Source organism: Eleutherodactylus coqui, chromosome 8, assembly GCF_035609145.1.
Source record: "Eleutherodactylus coqui strain aEleCoq1 chromosome 8, aEleCoq1.hap1, whole genome shotgun sequence".
In the NCBI taxonomy this organism is placed as follows: Eukaryota; Metazoa; Chordata; class Amphibia; order Anura; family Eleutherodactylidae; genus Eleutherodactylus; species Eleutherodactylus coqui.
This window is the reverse complement of record NC_089844.1, coordinates 196,461,532-196,479,236: the sequence shown is the minus strand read 5'-3', so window position 1 is coordinate 196,479,236 and position 17,705 is coordinate 196,461,532. Positions and strand designations below refer to the sequence as shown.

Below are 17,705 nucleotides of genomic sequence, written 5' to 3'. Positions count from 1 at the left end.
CATCCACAGAAACAAATATTCTAGTCTAGGACTAAGATCCTTTTTGTAAGATTCAATTCTAAATCTTTTTCTAGAGAGAGGTGTATAATCTCTCTTGGTTCTGTTGTGTATAGCTCGACGCGTTTCTTCGCTATTCGCGATTCGTCAGGAGCAACACTGTTTGTCACATAGAACCAGATAGGTAAGGATTAGAGATGAGTGAACGTACTCGTTTCGAGTAATTACTCGGACGAGTACCGCCATTTTCGAGTACTTCAGTACTCGGATGAAAAGATTCGGGGGCGCCGGGGGGGAGGGAGAGGCGTGGCGGCGCGGGGGGTAGCAGCGGGGAACAGGGGGGAGCCCTCTCTCTCTCCCTCTCCCCCCCACTCCCCACTGCTAACCCCCGTGCCGCCACGGCGCCCCCCGAATTTTTTCGCCCGAGTACGTAAGTACTCGAAAATTGCGGTACTCGGGCGAAAAAGGGGCGTGGCCGAGCACGTTCGCTCATCTCTAGTAAGGATCGAGCACATTAATGCAAATACATTGATCCAGTATATCTTTGGACCCAATGTATAATGTGCACAATAATGTAGTACGCCAGTGTAAGTGCATTCGGGAATTAACCAGATGGCTATATACTTGGATGATACTTCGGCATGATCATTCCAAATATTTTGTTTTTAATAGCCTGAATGCTAACTTAGACCGGCGTCTGTTCTAAAATGGAACTGGGCTACCAGAATACGATTCAAAGAGAAACCAGGGTTTCAATCACCAGTATCTATAAACGCTAGGTAGTTTTTCAACCTCGCTAACTAGGTGCTAACCCTAAGTTCAACTTGAGCAATCTCAATTTCAGGTAGTTGCCGAACCTGTAAGAACTGCTTCATAGGAACACGCTCAGTTGGGGGCCTGATGATATGTTCACACCAAACTACCATCGCATGTTTTAGGGCTCGGTCATGACTGCGGCTCTGTTCCGTGCCTCTGTCTCTGATTTCCAGGATTTTGAGAACTTGGTCACCTGGACGTTGGTAGATGGGCCAATATGATTCGATTGAATTATATACCAAGAACCTTGCATTATTTAATGTGGTTAGGGTATTGATTATAGGTATGTATACCTCTGATAGTAAATTTATTTTGCGTGCTGTTGCCATTTTTGGTTTCTGATTTCCAGGATGACACGGCACTGCATGCAGCGCTACTTCATCATGGCTGACCGTAAATCACGGTAACCAGTGGAGTCCATTCTGTTCCCTCATGAGATGGATCCGTTTGGCCAGGGCATTCCATTTACCTTCTCTCGTAATAGAGCAGGAGAACAGAAACCAAAACGCCAATGTGAATGAAGCCTTAATTGTTTAAGAATACAGCGAAATAACCGAGAAATGACTTCCGCATTCCCAGCTTTCATCTCAAGACTCTGGCGGGATTCTTTTGTGCAGGCTATAGAAGTTCTTACATGTTCTCGCATTGTCTACGTGGTCCTAGGAAGACCTCCTAATATTTGTCTCATCTCTGTTCTCTGCTGATAGGCAGCAGGACCTGTACCGCATCCTGAAGGCGTACACTGTATACCGACCAGAGGAGGGATACTGCCAGGCCCAGGCTCCGGTGGCGGCGGTGCTACTCATGCACATGCCGGCTGAGGTAACGGTTGGACATGGGATAGAAAGCCAGGGATGAGGCGGGATGATATCTGCAGATGACGGTCACTATTTTGTCAGCGAGGTACAGCCTTAGAGACTATGAGGTCAGAATTACGCATCCTCAGCCAGAGACACGTAGGTAGGCTAGAGTCAATGAACTGGAACAGACAAAGCTATGTTTCCTGGGGGCTCTACATATGGGGGGGGGGGTGTCTGTGGGTGTCAGAACATTGTCAATGTAGACTAACCTACAATCGTATAGAGCAACACAACCAAGTAAGCTTGAATAACTTTGTTAGCATTCCTAACCAAAACGCCTACAATGCCTTGCAAAAGTATTCACCCTCTTGGTGGTTTTCCTGTTCTGTTGCATCACAACCCGAAATTAAAACTTTAATTAATTTAACTTTTATGTAATGGTGCTGACGGAATAGTCCAAAGGGTTACTCGGAAAGAAAAGGTTGGGAGTGCATATGCATTCACGTCTTTATATTTATTCACCCCCTGTGTTATGAAAACCCTACATAAGGTCTGGTCCAACCAATTACCTTCAGAAGTCACATAGTTATTGGAATATTATCCCCTTGTGTGCAATCAAAGTGCCACATGATCTGTCACCTGACACTATAAATACTGGTGTTCTGCAACATGAAGGTCGAGGAAGAAATGTGTCAGAGATCCTGAACCTCTCACAGAGTACCATTACATTCATCATACCAACATCGAAAGAGGAAAGAGCCACCAAAACTCACCGACCGGCAACAACAAAGGCACCAACCATAACTCTGAAGGATCGTATATAGGACGCTATAAGCCATACGCTATACAGAGGAGATGGAAGGTTCTGTATATAGGACACATATAGGCTGTATACAATACAGAGAAGACGGAAGGGTCGGTACATAGGACATTATAAGCCGTACACTATACAGAGAAGACGGAAGGATCTGTATATAGGACGCTATAAGCCCTACACTATACAGAGAAGACAGAAGGATCGGTATATAGGACGTTATAAGCCTTACACTATACAGAGGAGACGGAAGGATCTGTATATAGGATGCTATAAGCCCTACACTATACAGAGTGGATGGAAGGGTCTATATATAGGACACTATAAGCCATATACTATACAGAGGAGACGGAAGGATCTGTATATAGGACGCTATAAGCCGTACACTATACAGAGGAGACGGAAGGATCTGTATATAGGATGCTATAAGCCCTACACTATACAGAGGAGACGGAAGGATCAGTATATAGGACACTATAAGCCGTACACGATACAGAGAAGACGGAAGGATCGGCATATAGGATGCTATAAGCCCTACACTATACAGAGTGGATGGAAGGATCTGTATATAGGATGCTATAAGCCCTACACTATACAGAGGAGACGGAAGGATCAGTATATAGGACACTATAAGCCGTACACTATACAGAGGAGACGGAAGGATCAGTATATAGGACACTATAAGCCGTACACTATACAGAGGAGATGGAAGGACCTGTATACAGGACTCTATAAGCCTTACACTATACAGAGAAGACGGAAGGATCAGTATATAGGACACTATAAGCCGTACACTATACAGAGGAGATGGAAGAATCTGTATCTAGGACACTATAAGCCGTACACTATACAGAGGAGATGGAAGGATCTGTATACAGGACACTATAAGCCCTACACTATACAGAGAAGACGGAAGGATCAGTATATAGGACGCTATAAGCCGTACACTATACAGAGGAGACGGAAGGATCAGTATATAGGACGTTATAAGCCCTACACTATACAGAGTGGATGGAAGGGTCTATATATAGGATGCTATAAGCCCTACACTATACAGAGGAGGCGGAAGGATCAGTATATAGGATGCTATAAGCCGTACACTATACAGAGAAGACGGAAGGATCAGTATATAGGACACTATAAGCCGTACACTATACAGAGAAGACGGAAGGATCTGTATATAGGACCCTATAAGCCGTACACTATACAGCGGAGATGGAAGAATCTGTATCTAGGACGCTATAAGCCGTACACTATACAGAGGAGACGGAAGGATCAGTATATAGGACGCTATAAGCCCTACACTATACAGAGAAGACGGAAGGATCTGTATATAGGACGTTATAAGCCCTACACTATACAGAGAAGACAGAAGGATCTGTATATAGGACGTTATAAGCCCTACACTATACAGAGAAGACAGAAGGATCTGTATATAGGACGTTATAAGCCCTACACTATACAGAGAAGACGGAAGGATCTGTATATAGGACGCTATAAGCCTTACACTATACAGCGGAGACGGAAGGATCAGTATATAGGACGTTATAAGCCCTACACTATACAGAGAAGACGGAAGGATCTGTATATAGGACGCTATAAGCCCTACACTATACAGAGTGGACGGAAGGGTCTATATATAGGACGTTATAAGCCGTACACTATACAGAGGAGACGGAAGGATCAGTATATAGGACGTTATAAGCCCTACACTATACAGAGAAGACGGAAGGATCTGTATATAGGACGTTATAAGCCGTACACTATACAGAGGAGACGGAAGGATCAGTATATAGGACGTTATAAGCCTTACACTATACAGAGAAGACGGAAGGATCTGTATATAGGATGCTATAAGCTGTACACTATACACAGGAGATGGAAGAATCTGTATGTAGGACACTATAAGCCCTACACTATACAGAGTGGATGGAAGGGTCTATATATAGGATGCTATAACATAGTAACATAGTATGTAAGGCTGAATGAAGACAATGTCCATCCAGTCCAGCCTATCCTCCTGTGTTGTTGATCCAGAGGGAGGCAAAAAACCCCAAGAGCAGAAGCCAATTAGCCCTTTTGGGGAAAAAAATTCCTTCCCGACTCCCTAATGGCAATCAGACTGTTCCCTGGATCAACCCCTAATAGTTCCTACCTGCCTATATACCCGGATTAACAATTAACCTAAGATTTATATCCTGTAATATCCTTCCACTCTAGAAAGACATCAAGTCCCCTTTTAAACTCCTCTATGAATTTTGAAAATTCACTGGGGCAGCAGAATCAACTAGATGGAAGTAAATCTCTTTCACTGTGAGGATTCTACGGGGTTCAACGCGTTTCCACCCTAAGTGCACAGTTTCGTCAGGAACCCCTAAGTAGCAGCGTAGTTAGATGGTTGCTCTGGTTTAGCCCTCTATGATCTTAAGGACCAACTCTCAATAGGATAGAGAAATGAGAAGTACAAATCAATTAGAGCTGGAACTAGTTAAGCCAGCGTACAAACCCCCCACCTCTATCTAAACAGGAACCAAAATAACAAACAGGTAGCAGCAGCAGCCCGTATGGTAGGCTGGCGGCTTTTAGGTGGTCCCCGTGTTCGGAATTCATTCGTGGATATCCCTAAACCCGAATAAATTCAGACTATCAGAGCAGTTTTTTTATGGATATATCATCCGTATAGGATAGATCCGGTACTACTTGTAATTGATCCTTACAACAAGATAGGATCACGGGAACTATTAGTGGAGGGTAGAGGCAATTATCTTCTAAACAAGTTATAGAGACTTGATTTTAGTCCTGTATACTACTTTTTTGTCTCTATATAAGAGATTGGATTATCCCTCCTTTGTATGTACTAGGGGTTATATGTTCTCCCCCCTTGGCTCTATGCTTCCTGGTCATTAAGGTGCATGGCAATTATATACCTTTTTGGTATTTTATGTTTGTGCGTTGTTTGTGTCAGGCTTTGCATGAAGTCTTTTAGACGGATAATTTATTAAAAGTTAAGTTTTATGAGTATAGAAGAATCCTCACAGTGAAACTCCTCTATGGATTTTGCCATCACCACATCCTCAGGCAGAGAGTTCCACAGTCTCACCGCTCTTACAGTAAAGAACCCCTTCTGTGTTGGTGATGATACCTGCTTTCCTCTAAATGTAGCGGATGCCCTCTTGTTACCGTCACAGTCCTGGGTATAAACAGATCTTGGGAGAGATCCTTGTATTGTCCCCTCATGTATTAATAGACAGTTATTTGGTCGCCCCTTAGCCTTCTTTTTTCTAGAGTAAATAATCCCAGTTTTGGTGCCTCTCAGGGTATTCCAGTCCAGTCATTCCATGTATTAGTTTAGTTGCTCGTCTTTTAACCCCCTCCAGCACTGTAACATCTTTCCTGAGCAGCGGTGACCAGAATTGTACGCAGTATTCCATGTGAGGTCTGACAAGTGCCTTATATAGTGGGAGGATAATGTTCTCATCCTTCGCCCCTATACCTCTTTTAATGCACCCCAAGACTTTATTTGCCTTTGCCGCAGCTGACTGGCATTGGTTGCTCCAGTTACACCTACAATCCACTCGTACCCCCATGTCTTTTTCCCTATCACTTTTCCCTAGCAGTACCCCATTTAGTGTATATTGGTGGCATCCGTTTCTCCTGCCCATGTGCATAATCTTACATTTATCCACATTGAACTTCATTTGCCATTTTTCTGCCCAAGCCCCCAGCTTATCCAGGTCCGTCTGTAGCCGTACCTTGTCCTCCGTTGCATTGATTATCTTGTATAATTTTGTGTCTTCTGCAAATATTGATATTTTGCTGTGCAGCCCCTCTATCAGGTCGTTGATAAATATGTTGATCAGAATGGGGCCTAGTACTGAACCCTGTGGCACCCCGCTAGCGACTGTGGCCCAATCAGAGTACGAACCATTTATTACCACCCTCTGCTTTCTATTGAGCCAATTCTTTACCCAATTACACACGTTTTCGCCCAGTCCGAGCTGTCTCATTTTGTATATTAGCCTATTATGTGGCACGGTGTCAAAGGCTTTAGAGAAGTCCAGATATACGAGATCAATAGATTCTCCCTAGTTCAGCCTAGAGCTTACTTCATCGTAGCAGCTGATCAGATTTGTCTGACATGAGCGACCCTTCATGAACTCATGCTGGTGAGGAGTTATTCTGTTGTTCTTCTTGAGGTACTCTTTGATGGCATCTCTCAGAATCCCCTCGAAAGTTTTTCCCGTTACTGAAGTGAGACTTACTGGCCTGTAGTTACCAGGCTCACTTTTGGTCCCCTTTTTCTAAATTGGAACCACGTTGGCAATGCGCCAATCCAATGGTACAATCCCGGTCTTCATAGTATCCAGAAATATTAGATATAGCGGCTTAGCTATCTCACCACTTAGTTTCCTTCGGTGTATTCCATCTGGGCCTGGTGATTTATCTATTTTAATCTATTAAAGATATTTTGTGAGGGGTTCATTTTATTCCCCTGCATCTCATATGGCATTTCCTTTTCGTTAGTGAATATGCTTGAAAAGAAACTATTTAATAGATTTGCCTTCCCTCCATCATCTTTAATGATTTCTCCTGCATTATTTGTTAAAGGGCCAGTGCTCTCAGTGCAAATCCTTTTGCTGTTAATATAGTTGAAAAATAGTTTTGGGTTGTTTTTGCTCTCTTTGGCGATCAGTCTTTCTGCTTCCTCCTTGGCAATTTTAATCCTATCTTTGCATATTTTGTTTTTTTTCCTGTACGATTTTAGCGCCTCTTCGCTGCCTTCTTGCTTTAGTAGTTTGAATGCTTTCTTTTTTTCGTTTATTACCCCCCCCCCCCTTACCATCTTGTCGAGCCGCAATGGTTTCCTTTTACTTGAAGTTCTTTATTTTTAAAGGGAATGAACTGCTCACATGAGATGATTAGGATCCTTTTAAACTTTTCCCATTTGTCCTCTGTACTGATATTTTTGAGGATGTTGTCCCAATTAATGTTACCGATAGTGGCTCTAAGCTGATCAAATTTTGCTTTGCTTTACTATAAGCCGTACACTATACAGAGAAGACGAAAGGATCTGTATATAGGACGCTATAAGCTGTACACTATACAGAGGAGACAGAAGGATCTGTATATAGGATGCTATAAGCTGCACACTATACAGAGGAGACGGAAGGATCTGTATATAGGATGCTATAAGCCTTACACTATACAGAGTGGACGGAAGGGTCTATATATAGGATGCTATAAGCCATACACGATACAGAGGAGATGGAAGGATCTGTATATAGGACGCTATAAGCCGTACAGTATACTGAGGAGATGAAAGGATCTGTATATAGGACGCTATAAGCCGTACAGTATACAGAGGAGATGGAAGGATCTGTATATAGGACACTATAAGCTTTACACTATACAGAGTGGACGGAAGGGTCTATATATAGGATGCTGTAAGACATACGATACAGAGGAGACAGAAGGATCTGTATATAGGACACTATAAGCCTTACACTATATAGAAGAGTTACCAAAAATATCAGTACAGAGGACAAATGGGAAAAGTTTAAAAGGATCCTAATCACCTCATGTGAGCAGTTCATTCCCTTTAAAAATAAAAGAACTTCAAGTAAAAGGAAACCAATGTGGCTCGACAAGACGGTAAAGGGGGCAATAAACGGAAAAAAGAAAGTGTTCAAACTTCTAAAGCAAGAAGGCAGCGAAGAAGCACTAAAATCGTACAGGGAAAAAAATAAAATATGCAAAGAAAAGATCAAAATTGCTAAGGAGGAGGCAGAAAGACTGATCGCCAAAGAGAGCAAAAACAACGCGAAACTATTTTTTAACTTTATTAACAGCAAAAGGATTTGCACTCAGAGCACTGGCCCTTTAACAAATAATGCAGGAGAAATCATAGAAGATGATGGAAAAAAAGCAAACCTATTATATAGTTTCTTTTCAAGCGTATTCACGAATTAAAAGGAAATGCCACATGAGATGCAGGGGAATAAAATGAACCCCTCACAAAATATCTCATACCCAACGCAGGAGGAAGTGCGGAAAGGTTAAAAAAGACTAAAAATGATAAATCTTCAGGCCCAGATGGAATACACCCAAGGAAACTAAGTGATTAGATAGCTAGGCCGCTATATCTAATATTTATTGATACTATCAAGACCGTGGTTGTACCATTGGATTGGCGCATTGCCAACGTGGCTCCAATTTACAAAAAGGGGTCCAAAAGTGAGCCTGGTAACTACAGGCCGGTAAGTCTCACTTCAATAACTGGAAAAATATTCGAGGGGTTTCTGAGAGATGCCATCTTACAATACCTCAAGCAGAACAACGGTATAACTCCTCACCAGCATGGATTCATGAAGGGTCGATCATGTCGGACCAATCTGATCAGCTTCTACGATGAAGTAAGCTCCAGGCTGGACCTGGGAGAGTCTATTGATCTCATATATCTGGATTTCTCTATAGCATTTGACACCGTGCTGCATAATAGGCTAATATATAAAATAAGACAGCTCTGACTGGGTGAAAACGTGTGTATCTGGGTAAGGAACTGGCTCAGAGATAGAAAGCAGAGGGTGGTAATAAATGGTTCGTACTCTGATTGGGCCACAGTTGCTAGTGGGGTGCCACAGGGTTTAGTATTAGGCCCCATTCTGTTCAATATATTTATCAATGACCCGATAGAGGGGCTGCACAGCAAAATATCAATATTAGCAGATGACACAAAATTATACAATATAATTAATGCAACGGAGGACAAAGTATGGCTACAAACGGACCTGGATAAGCCGGGGGCTTGGGCAGGAAAATGGCAAATGAAGTTCAATGTGGATAAATGTAAGGTTCTGCACATGGGCAGCAAGAATGGATGTCCCCAATATACACTAAATGGGGTACTGCTAGGGAAAAGTGAGAGGGAAAAAGACCTGGGGGTACTAGTGGATTGTAGATTAAACTGGAGTAACCAATGCCAGTCAGCTGCTGCAAAAGCTAATAAAGTCTTGGGGTGCATTAAAAGAGGTATAGGGGGAGGGCCGAGAACATTATTCTCCCACTATATAAGGCACTTGTCAGGCCTCACATGGAATACTGTGTACAGTTCTGGTCACCGGCACTCAGGAAAGATGTTACAGTGCTTGAGGGGGTTCAAAGAAGGGCAACTAAACTAATAATACATGGAATGACGGGACTGGAATACCCAGAGAGGCTATCAGAATTGGGACTATTTACCCTGGAAAAGATGGCTAAGGGGCGACCAAATAACCATGTATAAGTACATGAGGGGACAATACCAGGATCTCTCCCAGGATCTGTTTACACCCAGGACTGCGACGGTAACAAGAGGGCATCCGCTACGATTAGAGGAAAGCAGGTTTCATCACCAACACAGAAAATGTTATTTACTGTAAGAGCAGTGAGACTGGGGAACTCTCTGCCTGAGGACGTGGTGATGGCAAAATCCATAGAGGAGTTTAAAAGGGGACTTGATGTCTTTCTGGAGCGGAAGGATATTACAGGATATAAATCTTAGGTTAATTGTTAATCCGGGTATATAGGAAGGTAGGAACTATTAGGGGTTGATCCAGGGAACAGTCTGATTGCCATTAGGGAGTCGGGAAGGAATTTTCCCCCGAATGGGCTAATTGGCTCCTGCCTCTTGGGGTTTTTGCCTTCCTCTGGATCAACAACATGGGAGGATAAACAGGCTGGACTAGATGGACATTGTCTTCATTCAGCCTAACATACTATGTTACTATGTATCTGTATATAGGACGCTATAAACTGTTCACTATACAGAGGAGACGGAAGAATCTGTATATAGGACACTATAAGCCGTACACTATATAGAGGAGACTGAAGGATCTGTATATAGGATGCTATAAGCCGTACACTATACAGAGGAGACGGAAGGATCTGTATATAGGATGCTATAAGCCGTACACTATACAGAGGAGACGGAAGGATCTGTATATAGGATGCTATAAGCCGTACACTATACAGAGGAGACGGAAGGATCTGTATATAGGATGCTATAAGCCGTACACTATACAATGGGGGCTTTATGGAAGTATAGTGAGAAAACGGTATGTTTTCTAACTCCTACAACTCGTGGAAGGAGGTTCCCTGCCCTGAGGGGACCATCATGGGACTCGCTGTGTGTGTTGTACCCATCGCTTCCCGTCATCCCCAGAACACTATTCTACAGGAAAGCTTGGTGTTGCGGCATCATGGGGGCTCACGGGTCTGGAGGGAAAGATGGATGACATTAAGGAAAACCTGTGTCAGCTGCCAGAAGTGTAAGACCGGGACGGAGGTTCACCTTCCAGCAGGACAAGGAACCTACTCATATGGATAAAGCTACACTGCAGGGGTTAAAGGAGGGACATAGAAATATCTTCAGATGGCCTCAACACAATGGAGAATGTGTGGCATGACTTGTAGATGGTCAGACACCAACACAACCCAGAAGAATGGGCACAAATCCCACTGTGCTGAGCTCATAGAGACCCCAAGAGAAAAGATGGCTGCCCGAAGTATAATCCCTCTGGGGCTGAATAGTTCTACACATTAACTTTCTCTGTTTTGTGTTATTATTTGTGTCACAGTGAAAACATTATGTACCTTGAGAGTGATTGACATGATGCGTTATCATCGAGTACAAACCCCCAAATATCAATATAATGCTACGGTATGATGGAGCAAAACAGGAGAGACACCAGGGGGGTGAATGCTCTCACATGATATCCGCTATACACATATCATACGTACATTTGTAGCATGAAATATTGTGGTACTTCGGGATGCCCAGATATGTCTGATTGAATATCCCATGTCCTGAAGATGCTCCTGTGATGTATAAGGAGGCAGCGAGTCGTCTGCCGGCCGCCGCCTGTTCTTTCCCAGTGGTGACCTGTAATGGCGTCCTGTAGCTGTGGGTCATGTGTGACTGTTGTCAGGGGTTTATTTCTAATTGGCACCTCCATCCATCATAAACCCCAGCCCTGTTACATCCTACAGAGGGCGCCTCGGGCAGAGGGTACGTGTGTCGGGCCGCTATCACAGTGTCTGCAGTGTGGGATTCTGCCTCGTGGCTTCAGATGGTAACGAGGCGCTCTGTAGCTGCTCATTCCCTGCACTTTCAGTGGTTTTCTCTACATGAACTCCTTGACATCCAGGAGGCCTTCTCACCAAATGTGTTATAACTATCACATATACTTCTTGTGGGGTTTCCTGATCAGATTTGTTTTGTGCATTCTAACAGTTTTATGGTGTTTTTTGTCTCTTCCCACTCATCTCCACATGTATTTATCATGATTTGTGGCGGACATGGCACACTGTTACTTTGGATTGGAATACTAACAGTCATTCTGTTTTCTTTGGATGTGTTACCTGGTAGTTTAGGATTATATGGGATATCTGGGGATTTCCACAGCGGTCACCGGGATAGGACCCGGTCCCACGCAGTGCAGGATACCTCGTCGATCACCTGGATAGGACCCGGCCCCACGCAGTGCAGGATACCTCGTCGATCACCTGGATAGGACCCGGCCCCACGCAGTGCAGGATACCTCGTCGATCACCTGGATAGGACCCGGCCCCACGCAGTGCAGGATACCTCGTCGATCACCTGGATAGGACCCGGCCCCACGCAGTGCAGGATACCACATTGGTTAACTGGATAGGACCCTTCCCTACGCAGTGCAGGATACCACATCGGTTACCTGGATAGGACCCTTCCCTACGCAGTGCAGGATACCACAGCGGTCAACTGGATAGGAACCTTCCCCACGCAGTGCAGGTTACCACATCAGTCACCCAGATATGGCCCCTTCAGGTCTGTGTAATAGGAAGAGGACAGCTCTGCACCTCTGGTTATGGTAGCGTGGCTGTAGATGGAGGGTAATCCTTGTAAACAATATGGCTGGCTGCCCCCTTATTGCATGTTTGTGATTGTGTCATCCTGTAGCAAGCGTTTTGGTGTCTGGTCCAGATCTGTGACAAGTACCTCCCAGGATACTACAGCGCCGGCCTGGTAAGCTTCCCATGCTCCACTTCATTACACAGGCTGCATATTCTTCTCCCAGTCATCCTTATGTGTCAATCCTGCTGTGTGTCCCACCTCTTAATCCTCCATTGCCCTTTTGTGCCTGTTGGTCTCCTACCACCCCTTCAGTCTGTCTGTGGTCCCACCGCCTCTTCCTCATGTTCTGTTCTGTTCTTTGACCTGCTCTTCCTGTTGCTTCTCCTTTAGGAAGCCATACAGCTGGATGGGGAAATTTTCTTTGCTCTGTTGCGCAGGATTTGCCCCATGGCCTACAGACACCTGAAGAAGTTTAAGATTGACCCCATCCTGTATATGACAGAGTGGTTTATGTGCATCTTCTCCCGCACGTTACCCTGGGCCTCAGTGCTACGTGTATGGGACATGTTCTTCTGTGAAGGTATGGGGGGTGTAATACAGTACAGGAGGGTTGCAGTCTATGTTATGCTGTTAAAGAGTTTGTCCAGGGTTAGGAAAACATGGCTGCTTTCTTCCAAACATAGCTCCATCCTTGTCCGTGGGTTGTGTCTGGTATTGCAGCTCAGCTCCCATTCATCTCAATGGAGCTGAGGTGCAATACCACACACAAACCCTATGGACAACGGTGGGGCTGAATTTAGAAGAAAGCAGCCATGTTTTTGTAACCCTGGATAACTCTTTTAATATATATCTTAGAGTACCTGCACTTCCAGAAAACGTTTGACATATCAAAAGTATTGATCAGTGAGGGTCCTGCTGCTGAGACCCCCACTGATCGCTAGAATGAGGGTCTGCATCTCTCACCCAAGCATTGTGCCCCCTTTGCTCTGTTCACTCTATGATGCAGATACTCTTTAACTTATCCCTTGTTCTGTTGAAGGAGTAAAGATTGTCTTTCGAGTTGGGCTGGTGTTACTGAAACACACTCTGGGGTCGGTGGACAAGCTGCGGAGTTGTCAGGGGATGTATGAGACAATGGAGAAGCTGCGGAGTCTCCCAGTGCATTGCATGCAGGAGGATATACTGCTCCCTGAGGTGATGAGCGCTGCTGCACAAATTAGGTCTTATTGATGGGCTTTGTTTTTTGGCAAGTTTTCACTGTGATTTCTGTTACCGCAGGTGAGTTCTCTTCCTGTCACTGATGCTTTAATAGAAAGAGAGAGCAATACTCAGTTACGGAAATGGCGGGAGAATCGAGGGGAGTTGCAGTACCGACCCTCACGACGTCTACATGGAGCCAAACAGATCTATGAAGAGAAGGCGCGCCTTAATCCCACTCTCAGTGGCAGCCGGCTTAGCCTCTCCAGCATGCGCCGACCTTCCCCACCGGCTACGCCAGCGCTCGCTGTCCAGCCTGAATCTGTGGTGGTATCTGAAGGACTCCGTCCTGCACTGCCATCCCCCACTTCCAACAAGGCTCCACTAGGACCACCCAGAGGGACAACGAAGAAGGGCAAAGAAAAACAAAGGGAGCAAGATAAGAAGAGAGAGAGAGAAGAGCGTGACCGAGAAAAAAAGAGAGAAAAGGAAGACCGAGAGGAGCGAAGGAAGGAAAAAGAGCGGGAAAAACATAAAGAGAAGGAGGAAAAGCGATTACAGAAAGAGCGAGAAAAAGTCGAGACCAGACAAAAGAAGGAGAGGAAATTTTCCTTCAGGCGCAAGGAATCTTCCACACCAGATTCCCCTCGGAACAGTGGCGCTGAGGCCACGGAGAGCAGTGCAGCCCATGACACGTACTTCTGAGAGGCGCAGAGTAAAGCTGCCTGTCAGTCACTCGAGTCTTATGGACTGGGAGTGTCCTGCCAGATGAAACATCTCATTACCAATGCTTATGTGCCAGGCTCTGCTATCCCGATATCCAAGGCTGGATACAGGGACGGATACACCCCTTCACTTTGTCATAGGAAACTGGAAACCCTTTGCTCCAAAGCCTTCTTTTGCCCTTCCACCTGGTCTTTAGCTGCAGTTTCCTCCCCTGGTCCCTAGGTGTACAGGCGTGTGGGACAGCGGCCCGTGCTCCTTCCGGACATTGTGGTCTGTTCAGGAAGAGAAACTATTCTTCATCAGCCTTTGACTTGTTTTCCTCCTTTCTCAACTGCTGCATGCCCTGCATTGTACTGGTGTGTGCAGGCATCTCTGATGTGCCCATGGCGGTGCCTTGTGGACAACCAGGAAGCAGCTGCCTCGTTTTGCACTCCGCATTGAAATGAATGGAAGGTCCTTGTTTACAGCCATTGGAGGGGTTGCACTTGCTCCTGAGACGCCTTGTCCAGCTTCCTCGGTGCATGCCCCCACATTTCACTTTTATCTGTATATATTTTGGTTATGTTGCTTTCTGTTTTTAAGTGATTCTATGATGTTCTGTCCTCCTTAAACTGAGCTAACCGTACGCAGCTCTGCACCTTGCAGCATATTCCATGACGTGCTCTGCAGCACATGGGACAATATGGACCTAGGACTTGTGTACATACATGTATATTTATCTCAGTCTATACGGTGAGACGTGATTTGTGCTGAGAGGCTGATCCTGTAATGCATCTGTTCACTGTAATTTCTATGCTTTCTCCGCTCCAACTATGTGAGCCATTTCACCCCCCCCCCCCCCCACTTGTACCGAGCTTCTCGGCTCCTCACTATAATGAGCTCCTCTCTCTGCTTCCCCCTCATAATGAGCTTCTCTGTTTGCGCTGCCCCTCTTAATGAGCTCTCTGCTCTATCCATACCGCAGACGATGCAGCTTCCACTGATTGCTCGTTGCTCCGGCTGTAGTGGCCACCTACCTGTGTGTTCTGCATGATACATTTCATTATGGCTCCACCTCCAGCATCCTCTCCTGCACTGAAGTTTGGAACTGGATTATATTTAATATTGTGAATAAGGATTTGGGGTACAGTTTGGAAGTGGGTTGACTGTTCTGTTACACCTCAACCTCATTACACAGATTTAACCCTGAACTGTCTGTTATCTGTGCAGGGTGACCTGTGGAGCAATTTATGGGGGTTCATTGTTCACCTGATGGATTTAAAAGGAGTCGTCCAAATTATAAAATATTTATATTTTAACCAATTGGCCATGCATCAAAATAACAAAAGAAATTCTACTCGCCTCTCTCCCCCCCCCCCCCCCCCCCCCCCCCCGGGAAAAGCACGTACCAGCTTCTGCGACGATCCCGGTCTCTAATGACAGGTAACAGCTGTAGCCAGTCACAGGTTGCAGCGTCATCGCCCGTTCTCCTGGTAGAATCACTCACATCCATGATGCCACGAGCTCGGCACTCCAATGGTTACCTGACGTCTGTTGTCGGCAGAGATCGGGATTGTCACAGATGCTGGTACACGCTTTCCCTAGGGGAGAAGAGAGGTGAGCATATCTTTTGTTATCTTGTTAAACATGGGCAACCCCTTTAAAAGCCCTGATCATACCATAATATGAGAACAGTGAGCCTTCTATATGTAAAAGAAAGACACAAAATGTGAGCAGCTCTCGAGACGAGGTTGGCCATGGTACGTAACCCACTTTGCATTCTTCTGTAGGATAAAAGGTGAATTTGGGCACTGCATCCCCCCCATCGTGCATTATATCTGGACTGTAAAGGTCTCTGTTCGCGGGTTCTGTTCATAGCATGTCAGACAGTGTTCTGACTTAGAGGGGACCTGTTAGGACCACGTTTATTGTATTGGATATAAAGCAAAAAAATGGTAGTTACTATAGGAGCCTCCAGGAATGGATCATTCACAGTGAGTATATGTCCTTCGCTGCCGGTGGAAGTGAGCATAACGTGACACTAGGATCCCGTAATTCTCTTGCTATGAAAGCTGGTGTTTGTGCTCCTTGCAGAGACCCAACTAGTGGAGGGAGTCTTCTGGGGAGTGCTGGAAACAAATTACAGTGCAGTGTTAGAGAATGGGGTTTTAGTAAATCATACATTCATGTTAGAAATCCACACAGGGTTTCAGAGCTGCAGTTGTCCTATCTATTGTGGCTACGTCACACCTTGCACTGTAGATTCGTTGCTACACAAAGAGTGAAATCGGCACCAAGACCCTCATGTAACATGGATTTTATTGCTAATTTGTGTGCAGATTTACTACTGGGAAAAGTATACAAATTATTTCTCCTCTAGAATGAAGAAAACTCTGCAGTTCCCCCTATAGGTCACTACTATAAGTCCATGTCCAACTCATTAACGAGCCTTGAAACGTATGTAGAGATCTCCACCAAATCAGAGATGCTCCCGGTAGATAGATGTCCTGCATTGGGTATAAAGCAGGAGAATGTTCTACCACCAAGAGCCTTGGTCACTGTATAGGAAGAAGTTTAGTCTTGTGTGAATGGCTCTGGGTATGGAGTAGACTGCGGTCCAACACTGGACGGTCTCGCAGGGATTCTGCCACAACACCCTGGAAGAAATATGCAACTATAGGAGAAAGCTGCACATGGCGGCTCTCTACCTCACTGAGCTCGTGTAGTAGAGCAGCGGAGTTATATGGTAGCTACGGATTTGCCAGTTGAGAAGATGGCTTCATGAAGAATGAAACCTGCGATGAGCGTAATCCTGTGATCCTGCAGCAATGTTCTGAGTAGGACCATCATAAACCTCTCCAGATGGTCCAAAATGGCTGCCAAGAGTCAGGCGCATAGACACAAAGTGGTCGTAGTACGTATTCGTAACCACTGGGGATCTTCTGATGTTTTGTATACTGGTGATGAAGCTTGGACAGTACTGATCTCTGGGGGGTGAGGGGGATCTATCACAAAGGGGTCTCATGCTTACACAGAACCTCTTATTCCAGAGATCAGCGGTGTCATCCCCTCATCTGTATATGACACATCTGAAGACCGTCACCTCTGGATTTTCCATTTTTCCATTTCTGTTTTGCCTAGTCCCTGTAGTTCTACTCATCCAAGCTCACCACAATTAACCACTTCAGGACCATCCACCGTAAATATAGGTCCACATTTGCTCACTCTTATGAAAAAATGATGTATATGTAAATTCTTCAGATTCTGATCTTGCAACCTCTGGTCCTGGGGACGTCCTTAGGACTCTTGGGTTGGGACTATATCGCCAAAAAATGTTTTTATTAATTATAACCAGATAGACAAACATATTACATTTTTCTGTTATTTTCTGATTTATAGATTTTTTTTTTATACTTTTGTCTGTACATGACTATGGGGGGCGGCCATTGTTCCTGAGCTCGATTTATCAGTATTTAGAGAGATGCTTTACAGGAGCCACACACAC

General features: G+C 44.9%; 1 protein-coding gene across 1 annotated transcript in view; it reads left to right on the top strand.

Annotated features, from left to right (window-relative positions):
• The window catches only part of LOC136577325 (TBC1 domain family member 10B-like), a 20,280-nt gene extending 4,869 nt beyond the window's left edge, over window positions 1-15,411 (top strand). Inside the window, exons 4-8 of the mRNA XM_066577215.1 lie at window positions 1,477-1,635; window positions 12,404-12,469; window positions 12,689-12,878; window positions 13,338-13,492; window positions 13,577-15,411. Coding sequence (XP_066433312.1) covers window positions 1,477-1,635; window positions 12,404-12,469; window positions 12,689-12,878; window positions 13,338-13,492; window positions 13,577-14,200 — 1,194 coding nt within the window. The 3' untranslated portion in view covers window positions 14,201-15,411. The remainder of the gene's footprint in view (window positions 1-1,476; window positions 1,636-12,403; window positions 12,470-12,688; window positions 12,879-13,337; window positions 13,493-13,576) is intronic.
• Window positions 15,412-17,705: the final 2,294 nt, after the last annotated feature.